The sequence below is a fragment of the Hypanus sabinus genome, chromosome 13, assembly GCF_030144855.1.
Source record: "Hypanus sabinus isolate sHypSab1 chromosome 13, sHypSab1.hap1, whole genome shotgun sequence".
Taxonomy (NCBI): Eukaryota; Metazoa; Chordata; class Chondrichthyes; order Myliobatiformes; family Dasyatidae; genus Hypanus; species Hypanus sabinus.
In genome coordinates this window covers 91,267,082-91,281,910 of record NC_082718.1, presented here as the reverse complement: position 1 = coordinate 91,281,910, position 14,829 = coordinate 91,267,082, and the positions used below count along the sequence as shown (strand labels likewise).

Sequence of the window (14,829 nt, the reverse complement as noted above, 5' to 3'; positions counted from 1 at the left end):
TTGCTTCTTGGCACGCACCTAGCTGTTACCTCAGCTGGGAAGGGCTATGCTTGGCACTTAGTATTTTGATTCGGGCAAGGCAGCCAAGGTTCATGTTTTGTCAGTCAGCATTCCTGGCAACATATCCTGACATTTCACCCTCCTCCTCCCCTCTGTAAGTTACTGATGGGTAGAATTTACTTCTCACCAGTCAAGTGCTCCATTTCTTACAGTGCCTTTCTCCACAAAAGTAGTCAGTCGCTCTGGAAGGCTCAGCTTTGAAAAATTTTAGGGGGTTAATTACATGCTCCAAGTCTTAAAATGATACAAATAAATATTTTATGCATATAATACATGTATTATTATAGAAATAGAACTAGGGTGCCTAAACATTTTGCAAAGTACTGTAGTACTACACAAAGAAAATGAATTTTATGACATATGTGAGTGGTGATATGTGTCTCTATTGTGGACTGAGAGTGGGAAAAGGGCAGGGAGAGGAGAATCATGGTTGGGAAAAGGGGAAGGAGTGGGAAGCACCAGAGAGACATTCAGTAATGATCAACAAACCAATTGTTTGGAATCAAATGGCCCTGCCTGTTGTCTTAGGGCTGCACCCTTGCCACCACACCCCTCCCTGCCTTCTGGCACTCCTTCTCTACCACCTTTCCCACACCACTCCCAGGGTGCTCCACTCTCACCATTCCCAACATCATTTGCTTCTGCCTTGCACCAGATTGACATACTTGCTTTCCACACCACGTTGACAAATACAGCACTGGGCAAAAATCTTAGGCACTCCAGAGAGAGAGAGAGAGAGAGATATATATGTGTGTGTGTGTATATATATATATATATATATATATATATATATATATACACACACACACGTGTGCCTAATACTTTGCACAGTACTGTAGTCGCTATGCTTACCCTAATATTATAATATGTTTGTAATTTTTAATAGCTCCATCATGTTTTGTGAGCCATGCATCAAATATGTCCATAAATTTGCAATGGTCTATTGCTTACAATACTATTCAAGCTAGTATACTTCCTGAAATAAGGTTCTATCTCAATTTAAAATGCAAAAGCCTTCACTTCCTGTCTTTTGTACTAGTTTTCAGTCTCTTGATAATGCCATTTTCTTTCCTACAGGTGCTACATAAATGCTGTTTTTTTTAAAAAAGGTGCTCTTTAAAGAAAAATTATAGAGACAGATAACTCTTTGACACATTGGCTAGAATTCTTGTAAACTTGTACGTTTCAGGAACTATCTTGTATATTGAAAGGACTGCGTGACTGACTTGATCTGTATTGTATCCTGTTCAATACCATGTTGTGTGTGGCTGCAGAATACATTGTGTTGCATGCATCTGATTCATGGTTTAAAAACAGAGGACTGAAAAGGAACATTAAAAAAACACAAAGCAAAGGAACATCACTTTTTGTTTGTTCTCCTGTTCTGTCTGATTTAGGTCAAGAGGACTATGATAGACTCCGCCCGCTTTCCTATCAAGACACAAATGTTATCTTAATCTGTTATGATGTTACAAATCCTACAAGCTTTGAGAATGTCCGCATCAAGGTGAGACCATGAATCATGCTCCGTTTTCAACCGTAGTTTTAGAATTTTGCTGGAATTATTCAGAGACCCAAACTGCCACTAATTTCAACAAAACTTCTATTAGTTTATTCCCGTTCCTTGCAGCTCAGCACATTTTTAACAAATAGAAATGCCCACATGTATCTGCTCATATCATCTTTTATCCAAATACTAGAGGAAACCATTACAGGGAGGTGCTCTACATTTCCTCTTGGTGATGAAGGTGGGTTTGGAACTCAATAGCAGATATCTTGTGGGTACATGAACATTGCACGTGTTTAAACTCAGTGAAGGCTGTTATTGCAGAAGATCCCCAGCCCAATGAATCTCCAGAACTTTGAAAGTTAGATTAATGATATAAACTCCACAATTTGTTCGCTATTTTGTTAGGAAGTATCAATTTTCTGCAGCTTATCAATGCACATCCTAATATGGGCAAAAGCCATCAATGAAGATGGGAAAAGAGTCAGCATGAACATTGTGGGCTGAAGGGCCTGTTCCTATGCTGTATGTTCTGACTCCATATTAGCGACATATTCCAGTGATTCGCTGATTCACAGTTGTAACAGTTTCCTGAAATTTGAGTTCTCTTCTCTCTGAGGCTAATAATAGGTGCACTCACATCCATTGTCAAGAATGTAGCTCATTCATTCTCAAAAGACTGACAGGACAATATGGCAAGCTTTGGCAGAGAATTTTGTGGAGGAGTGACAAGTATGAAATGTTGACAATTATTGCAAGTGACGTAAAATTGGTGATTTACTTTTGTTTCCTCAACCGTGGTAGTGGGTTCCAGAAGTCAATCACTTCTGCCAGGAGGTTCCCATCCTCCTGATTGGCTGCAAAACAGACCTTCGAATGGACAAAGAGCGCCTGAGAAGACTGAGAGCTGCCCAGCAGGAACCAATCACGTACAATCAGGTATAGTGGCTGAGTAGTGACCGCGTGACTGGATTACGCACAATCAGAGCAAATTACAGCTTCCTTCCCAAATAACCTTTCAAAGTTCACAGTAAATTTATTATCAAAGTACATATATGTCACCATCTACAATCTGGAGATTCATTTATTTTGCAGACATGCTCAATAAATCCGTAATAGAATCCATGAAAGACTTCACCAACTTGGGCGTTCAGTAAGTCTGTTCAGTAAGTCTGTACTTGCACAACATGTGCAAGTACAAAAATAAAGAAATAATAACAGTAATTAATAAGCAATAAATATAGAGAACATATGATAAAGCATCATTGAAAGTGAGTCCATAGATTGTGGGAACATTTCAACAATGGGGCAAGTGAAGTTTTCCCCTTAGATTCAAGAGCCTGATGGCTATGGGGTAATAACTGTTTCTGAACCTGGTTGTGTGAGTCCTGAGGGTCCCCGACAATGGATGTTGCTTTCCTGTAGATGTTGTCAGTGGTGGGGAGGGCTTTACCCTGATTCACTGGGCTGTATTCACTACTTTTTGGAGGATTTTCTCTTCAACGGCATTGGTGTTTCCATACCAGGCTATGATGCAGCCAGTCAATATACTCTCCACCACACGTCTATAGAGGTTTGTCAGAGTTTTGGATGTCATGTCAAATCTTCACAAACTCCTGAGGAAGTAGAGGCACTGCTGTGTTTTCTTCATAATTGCAGTTACGTGTTGGGTCCAGGACAGGTCCTCGAAAATAATAACACTGAAAAATTTAAAGTTGCTGGCCCTCTCCAACTCAGATCCTCTGATGAGGACTGGCTCATGGAGCTTTGATTCCCTCCAGCTAAAGTCAATAAAGGGGGAAATATGAGTTTGTCAAGTTGCCGTTTTGCCAGCCTTGCCCTGTTGGCTCAAGGTGTTAAGAGATTTTTAGCTCTGGATGTGTTGCATGTGTTGATCATAACAATGAACACAGTGAGACTTTCTCGTGCATGTTGGGAACGTGTATCTCCATCTGCAAATCACACACCATACTAACTTTGACAGGCCAGGTCAAAATTCTAGACCCAGTGGTGATATATCATGGACATGATGGACTATCGTTACTGCAAGTCCACACTCACTGTGCTAGCCAGGAATACAACCCTGAGCTGCACATCTCAGCACTGAGTGATTTCACCATCTCTCCCACCCACCCAACACTACCCAAGTCTGTCTCTGTGGCCTCCGTTGGCCATGGTCGACCATGGGTACTGCACCTCTGGTAGTCACGGGGGAGTGCCCTCTCCAGGGCGCAAGCCAGGGCGGAGTTGATATGGAGATCTGTCTGTTGCCCATGCAGTGGGACCCCCTCTCCATGCTGATGACGGGTCCAAAGGAACGACGAGAGTCGATAGAGTTTGGTGCCAGCAGCATCGCGGGAGTTGCCGTGCCGGTGCTGGGTACAGCAGTCAGCCACCTTCGGGACTCCGACTCCGGATTTTTCCTCGGGGTTTACTCCCAAAGCCTCTCCCGTGAGCGGGTATAGCCACAAGGCAGCGGAGGTTTGAAATCGGAGTTTTCCCTCTCCTAGATGAGCTACCATCCGTGGTTAACGAGCTCTATCTGCCCGGAGCAACTGGTTTTAAGGTGCCAGTGACCATAAGGCATAGGAGCAGAATTAGGCTATTTAGCCCATTGAGTCTGCTCCATATTCATTCATGGCTGATCTACTTTCCCTCTTAAACATACTCTCCTGCCTTCTCCCTGTAACCCTTTGACACCCTTTCTAATCAAGAACCTATTAACCTCCGATTTAAATATGCTCAATGACATGGCCTCCACAGCCGTCTGTGCCAATGAATTCCACATATTCACTCCCCTGTGACTAAGGTAATTCCTCACCTCTGTCTAAAGTGACGTATCCATCAAACACTCCTCATCCATTAACCTTTCATTCTTATAAACCCCCTCTGGATCCTCTTCAATGCCAGCATATCCTTCCATAGATAACTGCTCACCAAACACAGAAGGTGGTCTGATGAATGCCTTATAAAGCCTCAGTACTGCATCCCTGCATTCATATTCGGGTCCATCCCAAGTGAATGCTAACATTGCATTGGCCTTGACAAGCAGCAACTTCTGTGGCTCACTCCCGGCCAAGCTAATGAGATCACTTCAACTATTTGAGTGCTGAAAGAGAGCCAGCAGAGGGTTACGCTCTCACCCACACTCTAGCGCAGAAGTGGGAAGAGAGGAGTTTGCAGCGCAGTGCTGTCCGTACCACATCTCTTTCAATATGATGTCAAAACAACCCTTTATCGTGGCGATTCCACTTCTGCTTTCGTGACTGGAATGCAGCCCAAGGGTAATCCAGGGTTATGGTGTGTTGCATTGGTCACCCACAACGAGATCTCCTCTGCTTCAAAAGGATGTGACACCTATCGGGTGACTGCTTTGGCGTTCACTGCACGAGTCAGCATTGGCTTCACTAATTCTTTGTTCCACTCCCCTTCTAAGTAGTCTGGCTGTCACATCTGACATTGTTCCAAAATAGCTCAAGGGTTATCTCACCTTCCACCCGGGCACTTCCCAGCCTTTCGGACCTGATAATCAGTTGAACAGTGTCATGTCGTCACCACTCAGGGCATCATCTTTCATTTCATGCTTCTAACGTTCTCATTATAGCCCCTTTTGCAGTTTCTTTCTTTAGCAACTCTATAGACCAATCTTTGTGACTCATGTACTATCATCTCTTTTGTCACCTTGTCATCCTTCCTTCCCTTTTGACCACTTTCATTTATCCCTTTTTCTGCACCTGTATACATAGCACAGTACAGCTCAGGAACAGGCCATTCGGCCCACAGTGCTGTACTGCACCAGCTAAAAAGCAAATCGAAAACGCCCAAACACTAATCCCTCCTACCTAAACTACGTCCATATCCCTCTATCTTCCTTACAGCCACGTGCCTATCCAAACATCTCTTAATAGCCTCTAATGTATTTGCCTCTACCACCATGCCAGGCAGTGCATTCCAGGGTCTTTGAATAAAAAATCTTACCCCTCACATCCCCCTTGAATGACCTACCCCAAGCCCCCTCGCCTTCAATGCATTCCATTGTTATTAGACATTTCAACCCTGGGAAACAGATGCTCCCTGCCCACTCGTATCTATGCCTCTCATAATCCTATAAACCCCAATCAGATCTCCCCTCAGTCTCCGACACTCCAGAGAAAACAATCCAGCCTCTAAATAGCAAATGCCCTGAAAACCAGGCAGCATCTGGTGAGCCTCTTCTGCATCCTCTCCAAAGCCTCAAAGGGCGGGGTAATCATCTTTCAAATGTTTTTCTCTACAGAAAGGTGTTGATCCAAGCCGTCAACTGATCACTTCTCTGTAGATGTTGCATTGTTTGATTAGTCACCATGTCATTTCATTAATTGAGAAATTAATAGATTCCTTAAAAGTCATATAAACATTAAAAGCAAGCCAAATTTAAAAATTAATTTGTGACTTTTAATTAAAATATTTATAAAGATGAGTGTTTCAAAAGTTGAATTTTCACTTCTACATCTTTCATAGCTTTAGGATGTGCCTGAGTTGAATGGTTTTTAAGTGTAGGTACTGGTAATCAATATACACACGGGATACTTGGCCAGTTATCATGGTTACTTATATAATCTACCTTAGTGATGTTGATTGAGCGATATATCCTGAGCAGAAGGAGAACTCCCCTGGTCCTCGTTAAATAATGGCATTGATTCAGTCATATTCGCCTGGGTGATGAGATCAGACCGCACCTCCCGACGTCAGCCTCTTTAGGCACTCAGGTCTACAGAATGGGACAAAAGCCCTGGTCTTTCTCACACAGAAGCTATAGCATTATCTCAGAGCCAAGGCTGACACCTGACGAGTACATTACTCAGAAGACAAGTTTACTAGGATGGAATTTTCATTATAAGCTATTTCTGATGTTCTGGTTTCTCATATTGCTTAAAAGTGCTCAAAGTATGAACAGACCTCCTTAAAAATTTACCACAATAATAGAATACAAGGCTATATGTCAATATGTCCATTCTCCAATAAGTAAAGATTGTTCCCATCATCCCCTACTCAATTATGATCTTAATCACGTTTCAGTTGTTTAACTTGTATCAACATCAAAAATTTCAGTTAGATTAAACAAAGTGGCATCAAAACACACAGTGAAATGCATTGTTTGCATGAACAGCCAGCACAGTCCGAGGGTGTGTTTGGGGGCAGCCTACAAGTGTCATCGTGCCCACAACTTAATAACCCTAATCCTTATGTCTTTGGAAGTTATTCCTTTATTTAGCGATACAGTGCGGAGTTTACCCTTCTGCCCCCATGAGCCACTCCAACAACCCCAACTAAACCTAACTAATCACAGGACAATTTACAATGACCGGTTGGCCTACCCGGTACGTTTTTGGGCTGTGGGTTGAAGCCAGAGCACCCAGGGAAAGCCCGCGCATTCCATGGGGAGGACGTTCAGAGCTTCCTTACAGACAGCACCGGAATTGAACCCCAGAGTCTGACGCCCCGAGATATCGCACGAACAGCTACACCACCATGACGCCCAATGTGGGAGAACGCCGGAGCACCTGGAGGGAATTCACAGGGTTATGGGGAGAACACACAAAGTCCTTGCAGACAGAGGCAACAATTGAACCACCAGTGCTGGAAAGCACTGCACTAACTGCTACGCTACCGTGCTACCGAATGCTCTAACCACTCCTCTTCACGGTCTCTCCCTTTAGCCAGACGTGCACGCGTGCACAAAATCCATGGTACGGGAGCGCAATGCCGTCGCGGCTCAGCGTGCTGGAATTTGGAGTTCAGCTCCAGTGCCGTCTGTAAGGGGTGTGAACGTCCTCCCCATGAATGCACAGGTTTCCTCCCTCATGCCAAACACTTACTGGTTCGTAGGTCAATTAATTGGCCATTGTAAATTGTCCTGCAAAATTAGGCTAGGCTTAAGTAGGTGGGTTGCTGGGCAAGAGGACCCTGTTCCATGCAGTATCTCTAAATAATTAAATAGATTCAAGTGGTTATCTTGAAACACACTCAAAATGCTGGAGGAACCCAGCAGCCTCTATAAAGTACAGTTGACATTCCACCGGTGGTATCAGCATTGGACTTTGAGGCAAGTGGTCGCAGGTTCAAATCCATCTGTTGAACTAGCGACTCAGCCTTGTAAACAAAAACACAGACAAATATGCCAAAGAAATGGCAAGGCTGCTGCCCGATGCGCAACAAGGAACGGAGGGGAATAACAGCAATGTACGCACTGGATCACAAGTTACCTGCATTAAAATAAAACACGGGTACCAATGCAAAAGTTGGCAAGGACCTCCAAACGGAGAACAGTATCAAATGAAATTACCAAAGTCCACAGACCAGGCCACAGGATGGCAGTGAATGGCAGAGGCACAAACTAAAAGTGGAATAGAGTGGTTCAGCACTACATCGGGGCTGAATGGCCTGTCCTTCTGAAGCACTGGTCAACATTCTATGCTTTAGTGAGACATGACCAAAGTGGAAGCTTTCAACATCTTTTTTTCGTTCCAGGGTGAAGAAACCGCTCACCAAATTAAAGCTGTGATGTACTTGGAATGCTCAGCCAAATTCCGTGAGAATATAGAGGACATCTTTAAAGAAGCTTCCATTGTAGCTCTAAGTGCCTTGAAGAAGAAGAAGAGCAAAAGGAAGAGGAAGCAGAAGCAATGTCTGCTCCTTTGACAGTCTGTGCTTGTAACGTTATTGATAAGGACTGTGGGCCATGTAGTAATCTGTAAATTTCAATAATTATGCATTTTTAAAAACATTTTTATGTTTTATAAGGAAGTTATTTTTCCACATATTAAGAAAACAATTTCAACGGTCAAAGTACATTTATTAACAAAGTATGTACATTATGTACAAACTTGTGATTCATCTTCTTGCAGGCAGCCACGAAACAAAGAAACACAGTGGAACCCATTAAAACCACCACACAACAAAGTCAGTTAAACACCCAACATGCAAAAAAAAGGAACAAGTCATGCAATCATTTAAAAAATGTAAACAAATAACACAGGGAACATTAACCACGGAGTCCACAGCCACAAACCATCTTCAGTGCTGAGGTGGGTGAGGCCAGTTCAGGAGCCTGTGGCTGCAGAGCCAGTTCAGGGCTGAGGCGAGGGCGATGGTTGCAGGCCACAGCTGCAACGTATATCAAAAAGATATTGGAAAATAGTTTGTGATCATCTTCTCCAGTGTCCAGAAACACGTTTTCTACATAGAAAATAATAATTACCACAGCGAGTAAAACAGAAAGAAGAAGTAACTGCAAGTGTTGAAAAACGTTAAATGAAAAGAATCAGAAGTCAACTGGCATCCAAAGAGAATGAAAACAACTAAATACCTTGAAAGGGCATTGCTTTGAAGGTGAAGCAATATGTTGAATGGTGCTAACCAACATCTTGTGCTGTTCCAGAAATTATTGATTTTATGCAAAGAAAGAGTCTTTTTGATCAGCTTCACTTCAGCCAAACACTGCTGCTAATAGTGTTGGATTTAATGCTGATTTGCCTTATCCGTCTCATGAATGCAAATTTATTTCGAAATCAACATAAAGGTAACAAAATCTGTTTTCATTTCAGCCATGCTTAAAGATGTCAGATTAACAATGGCACCTGCTATTATGAGCATTTGCTTATCAGCACAAAAGCACTTTGAAGAGATTTTTTTTTCAGCAATTCCTCCCTGGTACTTGTCTCACGTTAGCTATCTTGTGATTAAATGAGTCTGGGGCTTAAGTAACAGCTAGTAATACAGCGATTGGGTACTCTTAGTCACTATCCACACATTATTTAATATTTCCTGTCCAGGAACAATCATGAAAGGAAGTATCTGTATTTATTTTTTCCTCTGCAGCCTGCAGAGCCTCTTGGAAGTGGATGCCAATGGTGGCGTCTCAATCAATCAATGAGGCCAGTTAATTCAACAGGGATTTCTGAGCTGTGTGCCTACTTACATATTGCCTTTAAAACTGACCCAGGTCCCCCAAGAACTTTTCAACACCACAAAAACATCACATGCAGAAGAATACGATTTAAAGGTTTAAGTGGATTTTGTTGACCAATGAGATTTTTTTTCACTAACTGTGGTGCCTGTAAAATAGAAATAACAAATTCAAGAATACAGTGAGAGCCAAACTGAGACAGATTATGCACAGTTTTGTTTCCAGAAAACAGAAGCAGGATTAAACTGCTTTCTGTTGGAAAAGTACACTGCAGCTTTTCTAATTTCAGATACAGCACCTTTAGGGAAGATCAGTTCACTATTTATATTCATAGCATTCCTTCGAATTGACTAAGTTTTAGCTTTTCATTAAAATGTTACAATTAATTTATGCAAATTATAGATTATAGCACAATAATGCAAAAGCAATGAGTCAAATTAATGAAAGATAAAAATGGTCTTGCTCATTGCCCTACAAAATCTGAAACTTGATGAACCATTGGCAGGGAGTGTAGAGACCCAACAGTCTACCTGTTCCATTAGGAGTTAGTGTTCACCGGCTTCCTCAGTAATCTGGAAAATGGAACCATTCACTGCAATTTTCTGTCATTACATGTTCAGCAGGATAAAGTAATCTCGCTCAAAATCATAAGTGGTACATCAGAAAAGTTGTGTTTTCCACAACTGTACTCAATTGATAAACTTGTATTTTAATATACTTTTCTTGATTACAGTCAGGCTATGGACCTTGACAGATTTTTACTTACACTGCACTATCAGCTCTATCCCTCTAATTTGTAATGACCAGTGTGCACAAAAATCTTGTGCTGTGCAATTTTTCGCCCAGTGACAACAATGCGCACTGAATAATTTTTTCAGTAAAAACAGTACAAAAAAGTCAGTTCTAAAATCAGCAGACAAATCATTGCAAACTCCACATTGTCAACACCATCCACATCAGAAACCAGAAAAGGAGATGTGATTGTGTACGATCATGAAATATACTGAACATGCCAACGAGGTAGAGAGTGACAACATTTTGTGTGCAGTTTAAATTCCTCTGTGCGCTCGTAGCAAAAAGTGTGTGCGCTCATACCTTGGGGGAATGGTGACAATCAGTTAATTCTTTGAGATAAAGTGTTAGAGATCTGTATCTGAACTCATTACTTCATTCAAGAGTCTGTGGAATGTGGGAAATGCAATGAATGGAATGTGGTTTATTCAATAAACTGACAATTGCTATAGGATTGTTAGTAAACTACAAGTTATAATTTGATTCTAATATTTTTAAAATTGTAAGCAATAGTTCAAATTTATCTACTTACACATTTTCTATTTAAGAACTGTATTGTGAACCAAATATGTATGGTTTAGAAAGTCTTAGCTTGAACATCTGTATCCTACATTTCACAATGCTTGCCAATGTCGTCAAAAATCAATGGTTTTTTTTTACTGGCTGATAATAAGTAAATGCTCAAAAACTGATTTGTCGCTGATGAGAAACTTTATTACTCAGAATGAGGCACATCTGAAAAGAAACAATAATAATGTTAATAGAAGAAAAATTGACTGCGATGGAAAATTCCCCAGCTGCTGAAGTTCCTGCATGGACAGGTTCCATGCATAAACTACCTCGTATACCATGTTCATCAGAACGAAAGAACAGGAACATACACACACACACAAAATGCTGGAGGAACTCAGCAGGTCAGACAGCATCTATGGAAATGAATAAACAGTCAATGTTTTGGGTTGAGACCTTTTCTCAGGACTGGAGCAGGAACCCAGATTAGGATATTCAGCTGCTTGTACCTGTTCAGTGTGGTCATGGCAGATCTGTCACCTCAGCTCTATTTTACTTCATTCCCTTTATAACTTTTGATTTAGGGGAGTCTCTCATATTAGCTTGAACTTGTGATCATTTTCATACAAGACAAAAAATATATTTAATGAAGGGCTTAAAACTATTAGACATTCCTTTTATTTTTTGATTCTTTTATTTGAGTTACGTACATCTCTCCTATAACTAAAGGCATCCTTTTGACGTTCCATCTCAGGAAACTGTATCTCAATTAAATCATGTCAATTTATCTTCCACGGGATCATTTTCAGCTGATCGTGCTTGTGAAGGTTTAACTCATCACAAACTTGTAAATAAGTAATTATAGGTAAAGTGACAGACACAAAATAGTGGGTCAGGCAGCATCCATGGAGGTGAGTAAGAGGTTGATGTTTCGGGCTGAGACCCTTCATCGTGACTAATTATAGGTAGAGCAAACCCATCACTTTAAATGAGGTTTGCAGAGATGACTCCAGAATAATGGGCTTTTCCCAGTATTCACATCTATTTGAAATCAGTGGGTTGGAAGTGTCAACTAGTGAAACCCTAATTTCCTTGCAACGTATTTGTCACAACCCATTATCTCTCCCTGACTCTTCCACCACCAATTTGCACTAGGGGTCATTTACAGAGGTGGATAGCCGACCGGTCTTTGGCATGTGGGAGCAAATCAGAGCAGTGATGGGAAGCATGCACTGAAAGGCGGCACGTGCAAACTCTGCGCAGACAGTGCCCGAAGTCAGGATTGAAGCTGAGCCACTGGATCTATAATACAGCAGGCAGAGCCCATTTTTAGGACAAAACTTGAGGTCTGGTTAGCATTAAGTGGCAATTGATGTGAGAATTTTTCTTTATTGTTATTGAAACCCTGCAGCTTATGAGTTTATGCTAAAAAGATCTTGAACTATAGAGGCATAAGTGCATATTTTCAGGTAAATGTAATCAAACTATGGGCATAGTCCCAGCCAAGGTGATGCAATTGCTTCATAAACTCACATTGAATAATACTTACCCTGGCTGTGTCTCAGCCATGTTTTGTCCAACACAGAAACACGCAGCCAGGTCTTGTAGGGCATTGAAGGCCATTGATCGGAAATATTACTTACCTTTCCATGGGTGAAAATACAGCAATTTCAGGTTTCTAGCAGCTGGGATGTTTGATATAAATTAAGAACAGAAAATGTTGGAAATACTCAGCAGGTGAGGGGAAAGAGAAACAGTTCCTCATCAGGACCAGACCTGCAACTTCCAGCAATTGCAGCATTTTGATGGTTCAAGTCAAATGGTTCAATTTAATATCAGAGTACATATACAGTATACGGCCTGAAATTCTTCTCACAGAGACATCCACGAAATAACAAACCCTAAAAAATGAATGATAGAAACACCAGAACCCCAAATCCCCCTCCCACGCACAAGCTGCAGAAGTGTTGACCATCCCCCCGACAGTTTCACCAGCGTAAGTATCGACCCCCAACCCCGCACCATGCAATTCATGCCTGTAGTTGTTACATCACTAAAATGCTATATCCCAGGATTGTTCAGGCTGAACCTACTGACATTTGTTATCTTAACACAGTCAGTACATGCACAATATTTAAATATCACTGTGCATTCTTGTGAATAGTTATCAGTGGATGAATCACCCCAGAGGATTGTAACTGATAGGTGGGTCCAAAGTGCACGATCCCATTAATTGGATCCAGTGTACTAGATTTTGTTTTGTTGCCAATATTCACCTTCACGTGGTCCATCCCTGATAATTTCCTTTCCTTAACTACTATGTCCAGAGGAAAGGTTTTTCTATTGCCTCCTCCCATCTGGCTTTGTGTAAAGACTTTAATTAATTCTCTAGTTTCTCTCTCTGTCATGTTCTTTCTGATGATATCACCTTTCATCCCAAAGCTTCTGATATTGGCTCTCCTTACTTCATCTGATGATTCCTCTCCACCACTGTTGACATTGTCTTCACCCATGTCCATTTCAATTCCTGCCATTTCTCATTTTATCCAGAGCCTTAGCCAGGGAGGGCATAGAATATAAGAGCAGGGGGTTGGTGCTATTATTTTAACATTGGCTAGGCTGGATTACTGTATGCAGTTCCTTTCACTGCACTGTAGAACTTAATTGCATTGGAGAGGATGCAGAGGAGATTCACCAAGATGTTGCATTGGATGGTGTATTTCAATTATAATGAGGAATCTACCTGGGTTTTTTTTTAAGCACAAAGGCGAGAAATACTGCAAATACTGAAAATCCAAGCAACGCACACAAAATGCTGGAGGAACTCAGCAGGCCAGGCAGCATCTATGGAAAAGAGTGAACAGTCAACATTTTGGGCCAAGACGGACTGGAGAAAAGATGAGAAGTCAGAGCAAGAAGAGTCACAAGATGGTAGTGAAGACATGTTCCCAGCAAGGATAGGGGCTATTTTTGTCTGGAGCTGAGGATGCTGAGGAAGAACTTAGTAATGATATATAAAGTTATGAGGGGCTTAGATAGGATAGATAGGAAACTATTAGCAAGGAAGTCTAATGATGTGTAGCAGTGATGATGAGTCAGAGTAGCTGGTGGATTGGTGTGAGAAGAACAATCAAAGTCCAAACGTGAAGAAAGCCAAGGAAATCATTGTGGACTTCATGAAGGTGCAGATGAACCACCCCACCTCTGAGAATACAAGGCCCCTCTGTAGAGAGAGTTAAGTGCAGCAAGTTCCTGGGAGTTCAAAATCCAGGTGGTCCCTTAATCGCCTGGTCCCTTAATATCACTTCCTTGAACTAGAAGGCACAGCAGAGCCTCCACTTCCTAAGGAGACTGTGGTAAGTGAGGCTTCCTGCCTCTTCCCATCTTAGTGGAATTTTTTTGGAATACCATTGAGCGCCCTGACAAGCTGCATCTCTATCTGGTATGGGAGCAGCCGAGTATTGGACCGGAAGTCCAATATTCCTTATTTGAGAAAGGATGTGCTGACATTGGAGAGGGTTCAGAGAAGATTCACTAGAATGATTCCAGGAATGAGAGGGTCAACATACAAGGAACGTTTGACCACTCTTGGACTGTACTCCTTGGAGTTTAGAAGAATGAAGGGGGACCTCATAGAAACATTTCGAATGTTGAAGGGCATGGACAGAGTGGATGTGGCAAAGTTGTTTCCCATGGTGGGGGAGTCTAGTACGAGAGGACATAACTTGAGGATTGCAGGGCACCCATTCAGAACAGAGATGTGAAAACATTTTTTTTGCCAAAGGGTGGTGAATCTCTGGAATTTGTTGCCATGGGCGGCAGTGGAGGCCAAGTCATTGGGTGCATTTAAGGCAGAGATTGATCGGTGAGTAGTCAGGTCATCAAAGGTTATGGTGAGAAGGTGGGGGAGTGGGACTAAAGGGGAGATTGGATCAGCTCATGATGAAATGGCGCAGCAGACTCAATGGGCCGAATGGTGAACTTCTGCTCCTTTGTCTAAGTCTCTACAAAG

General features: G+C 41.9%; 1 protein-coding gene across 2 annotated transcripts in view; it reads left to right on the top strand.

The window, feature by feature from the left end:
* The window catches only part of rhof (ras homolog family member F), a 44,366-nt gene extending 33,367 nt beyond the window's left edge, over positions 1-10,999 (top strand). For both annotated transcript variants that reach the window (XM_059988201.1, XM_059988200.1), the window contains exons 3-5: positions 1,458-1,567; positions 2,372-2,506; positions 8,078-10,999. In XM_059988201.1, coding sequence (XP_059844184.1) covers positions 1,458-1,567; positions 2,372-2,506; positions 8,078-8,248 — 416 coding nt within the window. In that variant the 3' untranslated portion in view covers positions 8,249-10,999. The remainder of the gene's footprint in view (positions 1-1,457; positions 1,568-2,371; positions 2,507-8,077) is intronic.
* Positions 11,000-14,829: the final 3,830 nt, after the last annotated feature.